Below are 12939 nucleotides of genomic sequence, written 5' to 3'. Positions count from 1 at the left end.
TAAATAAACAAAGGGGGTAGGGGGAGGAGGAAGGATTTAAGTGGGAGATGGAACATTGCAAGAATAAAATTGTCTATCCCTCCACAGCCTCCTGTTTTACGATTAAAGTGTTTGTTACCCCAGCATTGCATATTCCTGATATGTGCCTGCCGTACCATGTACTTGTATGAACAAAGTATTCTGTGTAACAGGAAGAGTTGGAACACACAAAAGTGGACCTTATTAACAAAAATGAATAAATAAAAAGAACATTGGAACAAAAGTAGAGTTGGTGCCTATTGTGAATAATTAGGCACATTTCACACAGGCTTTCCGATCAGGTCTGCTAGCCAGATTTTTTTGGGCAGACCTGGTCAGAAGGTCCATTCATCCTTATGGACAGGTATGTGTAAACAGACTTGTGTTCGTTCACACCCGCCTACCTCTGAATAGGATCAGATCCACCAAAATAAACAGCAGGGTTCTCTGTTCTCTTCCGTTTAGGCAGGGCGGATCAGAGGTAGTCGGGTGTAAACAGACAGTGGAGTCCATTTACTCCCGGCCGCCCGTACAGCAGACGGAGCTCTGTCTGTGTCTACTGTGCAGAAACTGAGTCATGTGTCATCCGTCCCCTCTGCCCCAATCAGCAGGGGAACTGGTAGACGATTCTCTGCTGATCAGAAGGAAATACACCCAATGTGAAAGGGGCCTTAGAATTTTTTTTCTTTCCAAGACAAGAAGAAGCACAATCTAACCTTTAAAGTTGGATTTAGGAACTGCTCTAACCGCTAAAATCTAACTCCTCCACTCTCGTTCCTGAATTTTTTTTCTCTGGTTTCTAATAAAAACAGATAACTAAAAGTTTTTTTTTTAAAGATTATAAATGGAAGGTTGGCCTACATATGTTGGAAACCACACATTTTTCATTGAAAAATAAAATTAAAAAAAAAACAAAAAAAAAAAAACAAACAAATAGACCAGCAGGTGGCACTATGAACATGCCTTGAGGAAGCAAAGGCAGTTTCAAAATTAATTTTCAGACTTCAGAATTGCACATACTGCAAAAATAAGCACATTACTGCGCACACACACACACACACACACACACACACACACACACACACACACACACACACACCCTTTTTAAACGTATCATTAAAACTGAACTTAAGGTAAAGCACTAAGACATACAGTTGAATTAAATATATGGGAGCTGTTTTACATTTAAAAAGTTTGTATTTCTGTTCATCCTGTCAGGCAGCACAGCCAGGCTGTTAACTTGACATTTCCCTACTGAAGTTAAAAACATAGTTCACCATTACCAAAAAATTGCTTATGTAGATAAGGAACGTTTGTAGATAAACACAAGCTGTGCAGCTTTGATCAAAATGTAATACTGCCCTTGCTATAGGCATATATACACACACACACACACACACACACACACACACAAAGCCTGACCTGAAATCTCCCAGGATGTTGCCAAGATAGGCCAAGCTATTACTGTTCATCTGGGCCAGGAGGTGGGGCTGTATGGGACGGCAAGCACGGGGAACACTCAGAAATTCACAGGTGAGGCTGCCCTGATGGGCACAAGTGAGGCTGCCCTGATGGGCACAAGTGAGGCTGCAATGATGGGCACAAGTGAGGCTGCAATGATAGGCACAAGTGAGGCTGCAATGATGGGCACTTATAAAGTTGTTGTTGATATTTACTTTTATAACTTAATTCTGCATAAAACAACATGTCATTTCAAGAGATAATTTATGAGGGCGCGTTTAGGGGCAGGGAAGGGTAGGGGTTGGGTGGGGCAATTGGTGGCGAGTAACCCTTAAGGCCTGGCTAGTAGCTCAGGTCTTGAAATTTTGAGCCCTGGCCTACACCTATAGTAAGGGCATTATTCAACTTTAGTCAATGCTGCACAGTTTGTTTTTATTTACAAGTACCCTTTACATGAATAGGCCATTTTTTTTTTTTTTTTTGGTAAGGGTGAACCAAAAAAACTTTAAGCAACACAGCCTGGTCATCTCCTTCCCCCCAGCCTATGACTGGACAATGAAGGAGAGCAAAAGACTAATGAGTTAACTTCTATGCTCTCTCTTCCAATCAGCATGCTTTTGTCAACATACAGTATGTACATATGTGCTTCTCAGTGCCTCCAAACATGCTGACTGCAGGAGAGAGCATAGTGGTGACTTCAGTTTTTTTGCTTTCCTTGATTTAGTGTGCTGAGAATGCTGCTCTACAAGCAATGATAGGAGGCTGATACCAAGTCAAATCCATGTACTTATGCTAGTTGTATTTAAAATACATATAAACATTTTCAGATTTCAATAAATACAAAACTGCCTTCATTGGCTTGTTTTAGATTTGCCTGGAGTTCAGCTTTAAAAAAGGAGAAGTATGGTCAAAGCTACAGTGCCTTGAAAAGGTATTCACACCCCTTGAAATTTTCCACATTTTCTCATGTTACATCCAAAAACATAAATGTATTTTATTGGAATTTTATGTGATAGACCAACACAAAGTGGCACATAATTGTGAAGTGGAAGGAAAATGATAAATGGTTTTCACAATTTTTTACAAATAAATATTTGAAAAGTTTGGCGTACATTTGTATTCAGCCCCCTGAGTCAATCCTTCGTGGAACCACCTTTCGCTTGCAATTACAGCTGCAATTCTTTTTGGGGATGTACCAGCTTTGCACATTTAGAGAGTGACATTTTTGCCCATTCTTCTCTGCAAAATAGTTCAAGATCTGTCAGATTGGATGGAGAGTGTCAGTGAACAGCAATTCTTGCCACAGATTCTTAAAGTGGTTGTAAACCCTTACAGAGCACTTTAACCTGCAGGTAAGCCTAGATTAAGGCTTACCTGCAAGTGCAAGAAATATCTCCTTAACCTACAAGGTTAGACAACGGCGCGAGCGCACTGAGCATGCCGTTAGTAAAGGTTAACATTCCGTCACTGACGGCTCCCGCGCGAATGCGGCGGAGTGATGTCATAGCTGCTCCGGCCACTTACAGCGCCGGAGCAGCGATACCCAGAAGGAAGATGGACGCTTCGTGGAAGAGGGGACAGCGGTGACATCGCGGCTTTGGTTTCAGGTAAGCGACACATACAGTCAGGTCCATAAATATTGGGACATCGACGCAATTCTAATCTTTTTGGCTCTATACACCACCACAATGGATTTGAAATTAAACAAACAAGATGTGCTTTAACTGCAGACTTTCAGCTTTAATTTGAGGGTATTTACATCCAATCAGGTGAACGGTGTAGGAATTACAACAGTTTGTATGTGTGCCTCCCACTTTTTAAAGGGACCAAAAGTAATGGGATAATTGGCTGCTCAGCCATGGCCAGGTGTGTGTTATTCCCTCATTATCCCATTTACAAGGAGCAGATAAAAGGTCCAGAGTTAATTTCAAGTGTGCCATTTGCATTTGGAACTGGTTGCTGTCAACTCTCAATATGAGATCCAAAGAGCTGTCACAATCAGTGAAGCAAGCCAACATTAGGCTGAAAAAACAAAACAAACCCATCAGAGAGATAGAAAAAACATTAGGTGTGGCCAAATCAACTGTTTGGAACATCCTTAAAAAGAAAGAATGCACTGGTGAGCTCAGCAACACCAAAAGACCCGGAAGACCACAGAAAACAACTATGGTGGATGACCGAAGAATTCTTTCCCTGGTGAAGAAAACACCCTTCACAACAGTTGGCCAGATCAAGAACACTCTCCAGGAGGTAGGTGTATGTGTGTCAAAGTCAACAATCAAGAGAAGACTTCACCAGAGTGAATACAGAGGGTTCACCACAAGATGTAAACCATTGGTGAGCCTCAAAAACAGGAAGGCCAGATTAAAGTTTGCTAAACAACATTTAAAAAAGCCTTCACAGTTCTGCCTATGGACAGATGAGACCAAGATCAAATTGTACCAGAGTGATGGGAAGAGAAGAGTATGGAGAAGGAAAGTAACTGCTCATGATCCAAAGCATACCACCTCATCAGTGAAGCATGGTGGTGGTAGTGTCATGGCGTGGGCATGTATGGCTGCCAATGGAACAGGATCTCTTGTATTTATTGACGATGTGACTGCTGACAAAAGCAGCAGGATGGATTCTGAAGTGTTTTGGACAATATTATCTGCTCATATTCAGCAAAATGCTTCAGAACCCGTTGGACGGCGCTTCACAGTGCAGATGGACAATGACCCGAAGCATACTGCGAAAGCAACCAAAGAGTTTAAGGGAAAGAAGTGGAATGTTATGCAATGGCCAAGTCAATCACCCGATCTGAATCCTGACCTGAACCTGCATGCATTTCACTTGCTGAAGACAGAACTGAAGGGAAAATGCCCCAAGAACAAGCAGGAACTGAAGACAGTTGCAGTAGAGGCCTGGCAGAACATCACCAGGGATGAAACCCAGCGTCTGGTGATGTCTATGCGTTCCAGACTTCTGGCTGTAATTGACTGCAAAGGATTTGCAACCAAGTATAAAAAAGTGAAAGTTTGATGGATGATTGTTAATCTGTTCCATTACTTTTGGTCCCTTAAAAAGTGGGAGGCACATATACAAACTCTTGTAATTCCTACACCATTCACCTGATTTGGATGTAAATACCCTCAAATTAAAGCTGAAAGTCTGCAGTTAAAGCACATCTTGTTCATTTCATTTCCATTGTGGTCATGTATAGAGCAAAAAAGATTAGAATTGTGTCGATGTACCAATATTTATGGACCTGACTATAATGGGCTACTATGTGATGTAGCCCATTATGCTTTACCTTTGCAGGGAAACAAAGGGTTTACTTCCTCTTTAATTGGATTTAGGTCTGGACTGTGACTGGGCCATTCTAACACATGAATATGCTTTGATCTAAACCATTCCATTGTAGGTTTGGCTGTATGTTTAGGGTCATTGTCCTGCTGGAAGGTGAACCTCCGCCCCAGTCTCAAGTCTTTTGCAGACTCTAACAGGTTTTCTTCTAAGATTGCCCTGTATTTGGCTCCATCCATCTTCCCATAAACTCTCAGCTTCCCTGTCCCTGCTGAAGAAAAGCATCCCCACAGCATGATGCTGCCACCACCATGTTTCACGGTGGGGATGGTGTGTTCAGGGTGATGTGAATGAATGAATAACTTGTATAATGAAGGCATGAATGAATGAATGAATGAATAAATAAATAAGTAACTTTTATAGCGCTACATATGCAAACTAAATCGCCTTATGTGTAGTGTTAGTTTTCCACCACACATACTTTTAGGCCAAAAAGTTAAATTTTGATCTAAGCTGACCAGAGCACCTTCTTCCACATGTTTGCTGTGTCCCCCACATGGCATCTAGCAAACTGCAAACAGAAATTCTTATGGCTTTCTTTCAACAATGGGTTTCTTGCCACTCTTCCATGAAGGCCAGATTTGTGGCGTGCACAATTAATAGTTGTCCTGTGAACAACTTCTCCACAACCTTATCCCTGACCTGTTTGGTGAGTTACTTGGCCTTCGTGATGTTGTTCGTTCACAAAAGGTTCTCTAACGAACATCTGAGGGCTTCAAAGAACGGCTGTATTTACACTGAGATTAAATTACATACAGGTGGACTCTATTTACTAATTAGGTGACATTTGAAGGCAATTGGTTCCACTAGATTTTAGGCCTGGTTCACACCTATGCAGGTTGCAGTTTGCATTTCTCAATACACATTTTTAATCCATTGAAGTCGATGGAACCAAAAACCAGAAAAAAGTCCCTGGCCCTTTCCATAAAATGCAGATATGAAGTACATGCATAGGAAACCATGTTAAATAGACTGTAGTGCGTTTCTGCAAAACTGAAAATGTACTAAAAAATGTATAGGTGTGAACCAGGCCTTAGTTAGGGGTATTTGAGTAAAGGGGGCTGAATTCAAATGCACGCCACACTTTTCATATATTTAATTTGTAAAAAAAAAAAAAAAATTGAAAAACATTTAGCATTTTCCTTCCACTTCACAATTATGTGCCACACTTTGTGTTGGTCTATCACATAAAATCCCAATAAAATACATTTAAGTTTTTGTCTGTAAAATGACAAAACACGTGGAAAATTTCAAGGCGTATGAATACTTTTTCAAGGCACTGTATTTTAGCCCTACTCCTCCTGTAAGTCCTCCTAAACTCCTTTTTCTACACTCCTGGGACCTGTATTCAGCCAACAGTGGGCTAAAGTCTGTTATCGGCTGATGTCACAGAGCCGCTCCAGACTCTGGAGAGAACCCAACTTTAAATTCAGGATCCACCCAGATGCCTAACTGGCAGCTGGCTCAGCCTTTCAGCGTGCCGCTGAGAGCGTGAGCCAGCCACTCCTGCCCCCTCCACAGCCCGGTGCTCCAGTGAGCGCTGAAGGGGCAGAACAGAGCCAATGACTGAAAGTCACTGCCGCCCTGCTCACTGAAAGCGAGAACTGAGCGATCATTGGTCTTTCAAGACTGTACTCAGGAGATGGCAGGGGACAGATGCAGGATAGGATCAAAACTGCATCCACCTACAGTGAGGGGAAAAAGTATTTGATCTCCTGCCGATTTTGTAAGTTTGCCCACTGACAAAGAAATTATCAGTATATATTTTTAATGGAAGGTTTTTTTTAAACAGAGAAAACGCATTTCCAAAAAGCTATAAATTAATTTGCATTTTAATGAGTGAAATAAGTATTTGACCCATTTGCAAAACACGACTTAGTACTTGGAGGCAAAACCCTTGTTGGCAATCCCAGAGGTCAGACGTTTGGCCACCATGTTTGCACACATCTCAGGAGGGATTTTGTCCCACTGCTCTTTGCAGATTCTCTCCAAGTCATTAAGGTTTTGAAGCGGACATTTGGTAACTTGAACCTTCAGCTCCCTCCACATATTTTCTATGGGATTAAGGTCTGGGGACTGGCTAGGCCACTCCAGGACCTTAATGTGCTTCTTCTTGAGCCACTCTTCTGTTGCCTTGGCTGTGTGTTTTGGGTCATTGTCATACTGGAAGAGCCATCCACAACCCATTTTCAATGCCCGGGCTGAGTGAAGGAGGTTCTCACTCAAGAGTTGACAGTACATGACCCTGTCAATCGTTCTACTGATGCGGTGAAGTTGTCCTGTCCCCTGAGCAGAAAAACACCCCCAAAGCATAATGTTTCCACCTCCATGTTGGACGGTGGGGATGGTGTTCTTGGGGTCATAGGCAGTATTCCTCCTGCTCCAAACATGGCGAGTTGAGTCGATTTTGTTCCCATCTGACCACAGTTCTCCTCTGAATCATTCAGATGTTCATTAGCAAACTTCAGACGGGTCAGTACATGTGCTTTCTTGAGCAGGGGGACCTTGCAGGCACTGTAGGATTTCAGTCCTTCACGGCTTAGTGTGTTAGTGTGTTAACATTTGTTTTCTTGGTGACTATGCTCCCAGCTATCATGAGTTCATTGACATATCTCACCATGCTCATGATCATTGAAACTCCACGAGAGGAGCTCTTGCATGGAGCCCCAGACCGAGGGAGATTGACAGTTATTTTGTGTTTCTTCCATTTGCAAATAATCGCACCAACTGTTTCAGCCACCATTGCTTCTGTAAACAGGTGTTTATACAGGTAACAAGATGAGATTAGGAGCACTCCCTTTAAGAGAGTGCTCCTAATCTCAGCTTGTTACCTGTATAGAAAACACCTGGGAGACAAAAATCTTGCTGATTAATAGGGGATTAAATACTTATTTCACTCATTAAAATGCACATTAATTTAAAAACTTTTTTGAAATGCGTTTTCTGGATATTTTTGTGTTATTCTATCTCTCTCTTAAAATAAATCTACCATTAAATATATTGACTGATCATTTCTTTGTCAGTGGGAAAACATACAAAATCAGCAGGAGATTAAATGCTTTTTTCCCCCTCGCTGTAGGCGAGTATGTATTTTTTTTTTTTCAAAACCTGCACTTTTCTTTTAAACATTTTAATACAATTCATTCAAGCCAAAACAGTTTTCTTTTTTTTTGATTTGTACAGACTGAGGAAGGGTTAGAAACTGTCAATTTTTTTTTATTATTGCCGTTTGTGTCTTTTTGGCTTCAGGTAAACACATTTAACTGATTTACAAATTTGAAAGCAAGTCCTTATGGGTTAGGCTTCATTCCCACAAGGCAGATCTGCTGCCTCGGAGTCCGCCTCTGTATGCCAGCTCAGCGGGAGATCTCTCCGTTGATCTCCGCTGAGCCAGCGGATGACAGGTCCCTCTCTGCTCACTGAGCGGGGAGAGGCTTGTCGAGCACCGCTGGTTGCTATGGAGAGATTGGCCGAAAACCGACAGCATCCGTAGGGTCGGATGTGAACGTAGGGCCATCCGTCTGATTTTGGCGGATCGGACCGGGTCGGATGTCAGTGGACATGTCACCGCTGACATCCGTCGCTGCATAGCCTTACATGGAGCACCCGTTCAGGTCTGCCGACAAAACTGACTGTTTGTGTGAATGGGGCCTAACAGAACATATCTTTGTTATGGCATTCTTAAAAGCTCCTTTGTTGATAAATACCTGTTTAATATTGTCAGCCAGGAACACAAAGTAAACACAACAGAATCCCAACTGTGTCAGAATGAGGAAGAAGCCAACCAATCTCCTAGGAAAAAAAATCATAACTTGTAATTCAGCCAATCAGAATCAGGCAGTGTGTAAAATCAATTATTTATCTTAGTGACATTCATTTATGTATCTTTTAAGCAACAGCATATCTACACACAAAAAAAACAATAATGGATGAGTACTATGTATTTATGGTGACCAGGATACTGCAAACAATGATAAAGAGTAAACAGACTAAACCGGAGATTACAGTCATCTGAAAATGCTCAGCAATTTTACTTAAAGTGGTTGTAAACCCTTACACAGCCAGTGAAGTAACTGGTCTCAGATGGCACACAGGGATAAAACAAATTCTCTTACATAGGTACAAGTTGTACCTGTTTATCTGAAAGATTCTCTTCTCTATCTGTTCAAAGCCCAGAATTTATACAGCTTGTCTGAGCTGTCAGAAAAAAGGGGACAGAGAGCAGAAGTTACACATATCAGAGCTCAGTGAGGAAAAAGTTTTGACAGCTGATTGGAGGGAAGACATACGCCGCCCTCCACACAGCACACAGAAACAAAGCTGAGGCTGTCAATCAGCTGGAGCTCCCTCCCATCACCATTTTTTTTGGGGGGGGGGGGTCAGAAACATTTGTCAAAAGTGTATCATACCGATAGATGAATGAAGCAGCAGACAGAAATGACGCTTGGCCCCTGTTTATACCAGGTGGGTCCTTGAAGTAGTGCTACTTCAGTGCAACTTCATGAGCAGCTTGCCGACATTTGTGCGACTTCATACACAGATGTCAATGCAAGTTGCATGTGAAATCGCACAAAAAATAAATAGTGCAGGAACCTTTCAAAGTCACTGCAAATCACGTCACACCACTTTGAACGGTTCCATAGAAGAAAATAGGGTTTGACTTGTCATGCGACTTATAAAATACAATATTTGTAGCTGCAGACTTTTTTTTTCTGAAGGAGCCTGGAGCTCTGCTTTAATTGATACAGGTACACACTATAGAGGGAAATGCTTTGTTCATATTTCCTGTCTGAGGTTTACAACCACTTTTAAGGAAACCTGTTTATTTTCAGGACTATACAATTTCCATATCAGAATTGTAATATTTAGTTGTAAATTATTTTTCAAAAGGCCAACTTCATTCTCATTGTTTTTCTTTGTTAAAAATGAGCCCTTGCCTCTCCCCGTAAAATCACACATTGCGAATTGGTACTCACCCCCCCCTCCATGCTCCAGCGCTGCCCCATGCATTCTCCTCTGAGGTCTGGTGCTGCGCCTCTTCTAGGCTGAATGATACCCAGCATCATTTAACATACTGCCTAACAGGCCAAGGTGTCAAGAGGGCTCAGGGAGAGACTATTGGGCTTGGTTTGGGTTACAACCAGGCTTTAAAACTGAATTTGACAGATTTGTAGATTATCTTTCTATTTCTGAATCACATATGGTAGGGACCATCTCTGATAATGGCTGCATAGAATACAGCTTAACCATATGGACAGTCTTGTTTTTAACCAAGTCCAAGCAGATTTGATATTCTTGTACAGTAAAGGCCAGGACAAGTCAGATGTCAAAAATAAAAAATGGCACAAATATTGATAGTCTCATTACTGTTAAACCATATTTACTTTTATTAATAACCACTAAAAATATGCCAAACCACATCATGTGAATGTCACGTGACCATCCATCCCATCACCTATATTATACCATTATAAAATGTAGTTCTAAAGTATCGACAATAGACAATATACCCAGCAGTGATGAGGGAGTGTTGGAAAATCTTGATGCGTCTCAAGAACAAGAGTTCACTTCTTCAGGACGTGAGAGTATGTGTAATGTCACATTACAGTAAGTTTTAACAGTAATGAGACTATAATGTATGATTTGTGCACTTTAGGAGGGCCTACATGGTTATTCTCTACTTTTTGGGAGTCTAAAACAGTGGTCTCCAAACTGCGGCCCTTTGCTTGCCTTTCTCCGGCCCTTGGGACACTATTCCTCCCACTGACACCAAAGATGTGGTACTATTTCTCCCACTGACACCAATGATACTATTACACTATTCTTCCACTGACACAAAAGATGGGACACTACTCTTCTCACCGGCACTATTGATGGGGCACTATTCTTTTCACGAATACCATTTTCTACTCCCACTGGCCACAGTCCAGCTCACCCTAAAAAGTCTAAAGGGCAATAAACTGACCCCTGGTTTAAAGCACTCATTTAAAAAAAAAGGCTCCAGACTCGAATTTCTAAATCCAGCCAATTTGGGTATAGTTGGTAAAGACTGAAACAATCATGAGGTTTTTGTATGTGTCCCTGTTGAGCAAATTTACTATTGTTTCCTGTCCTGGTGACCACCTGTCACAGTCCTTCTCCTGTTGTCTGCATTACTTGGTATTGTCATTAAGGCCTCATGCACACTGGATGTTTTTACAGCTGCTTCTAGGGACATTTGCGTCCAGAAGTGGCAGAAAAAACAATTGACGCTGCTAAACGCTAGGCAGGTTTAGCACTTCGGCATTTATTCATTTCAATAGCCAGAATAAATTAAAATTCTGGTCAATGAAATATATAAAAACGCCCAAACACCAAATGCTGCTAAACTGATTTGAAAAAATGCAGCTTAGGTTTTTAACGCGGATTTTCTCCTGTTTGGAGAAACAGCGTTTTAGGCAGGCCATACATGAAGCAAATTTCTTTCCTGCAACCCCTTGTATGAAAGAAATTCATGCAATTTCCCCAACACAGACAGTGTGGACAGGGGAATCCCTCCTACCAAGCCAATTTATTCTCCCAGCAGAGGGGGGGGGGGGGGGCAGCCGAATGTGAGCGGGGGGTGAGTCTTTAAGCTGCCCCCACCAAGAGAAGATCGTGATTATTGCCAGCGGCTATACTAGCCAGCTATTATTGCATGTAAAATCCGACAGGCTGGTTGTACCCAAGTTTATCGATCAACTTGGTACATTTAGCCTCCCCATACATGATTTGTTAATACAAATGTGATGGCAACTTTCGATAATTCAATCATCTCTCAGCCACGGTATTCTGCCACCCAGGGATACAGTCACCGTCTAAATCCCTGTTCCCAGATGATCAGTGAAGTCAAAAATGATGAAATCCACTGCAGGGCTAGTCAAAATCGATTTTCAATCCATTATTAAGCCAGTTTCAAAAAATGTGGCCACTTACAAGGAATTGACTTAAACAGTGAGTGGAAGATTGCTGTGCCTGAACATTGATGGCAAATTCGAAAACTGAAAACAAATAAATGGCAAGTCTATTTCAAAACCCAATCTTGTTATGATGAAGTGTACCTTCCCCAAACGGAGTTTGTTCTTAACCAATGGCTGGGGGCGTTCTCCATCCCACACATCACAGCATCTCCATAATCCACAAACGGACGCTGATTCCTTGAGGACAAAAAAAAAAAAAAAAAATGCAAATAAATAATGTTGGTGCAGATAAGAAAAGGTAAGAAAAAAAAAAAAAAAATAGCAACAGTTAGGCAGGCTATAGACAGTGCGATTTTCTTTCCTGCAATCATGGGTTACTGGAAAGAAAATCGCTCGATTCTCCCATCGACAGTGTTGATGGGGGAATACCTCACGCAAAGCTATTGTGTTGCCCCTAGCAGGGAGGTGCGAGGGATCCGTCCCTGCCGGGAGAACACAATGATTGGTACTAGCGGCTATAGGTGCTGCAATAATCGCATGCCAAAATTCTGACATGCTGGTTGTAGCCAAGTTGATCGATGGATCAACTTAGGTACATCCAGCCTGCCCATACAGTGAGGGAAAAAAGTATTTGGTCCCCTACTGATTTTGTATGTTTGCCCACTGACAAAGAAATGATCAGTCTATAAATTTTAATGGTAGGTTTATTTTACCAGTGAGAGACAGAATAACAACAAAAATATCCAGAAAACAAATTTATAAATTGATTTGCATTTTAATGAGTGAAATAAGTATTTGATCCCCTATGAATCAGCAAGATTTTTGGCTCCCAGGTGTCTTCTATACAGGTAACGAGCCATCCTAAAAAGGGAGTACTCCTAATCTCAGCTTGTTAGCTGTATAAAAAGACACCTGTCCATAGAAGCAATCCGATTCCAATCTCACTATGGCCAAGACCAAAAGAGTTGTCCAAGGATGTCAGGGACAAGATTGTAGGCTGGAATGGGCTGCAAGACCATCACCAAGCAGCTTGGTGAGAGGGCAACAACAGTTGGTGCGATTATTCGCAAATGGAAGAAACACAAAATAACTGTTAATCTCCCACGGTCTGGGGCTCCATGCAAGATCTCACCTTGTGGAGTTTCAATGATCATGAGAACCGTGAGGAATCAGCCCA

At 41.8% G+C, this 12939-nt stretch overlaps 1 protein-coding gene across 4 annotated transcripts in view; it reads right to left on the bottom strand.

The window, feature by feature from the left end:
* Positions 1-12939, bottom strand: part of LOC141132560 (proton-coupled amino acid transporter 1-like) — a 139976-nt gene that overhangs the window by 88111 nt on the left and 38926 nt on the right. For all 4 annotated transcript variants that reach the window (XM_073621121.1, XM_073621120.1, XM_073621119.1 and 1 more), the window contains 2 exons: positions 11904-11999; positions 8532-8616 (listed from right to left, as the gene is read on the bottom strand). In XM_073621121.1, the coding sequence (XP_073477222.1) occupies positions 8532-8616; positions 11904-11999 (181 nt within the window). The remainder of the gene's footprint in view (positions 1-8531; positions 8617-11903; positions 12000-12939) is intronic.

The sequence above is a fragment of the Aquarana catesbeiana genome, linkage group LG03 (assembly GCF_042186555.1).
Source record: "Aquarana catesbeiana isolate 2022-GZ linkage group LG03, ASM4218655v1, whole genome shotgun sequence".
Taxonomy (NCBI): domain Eukaryota; kingdom Metazoa; phylum Chordata; class Amphibia; order Anura; family Ranidae; genus Aquarana; species Aquarana catesbeiana.
This window is presented reverse-complemented; position numbering and strand designations above follow the sequence as displayed.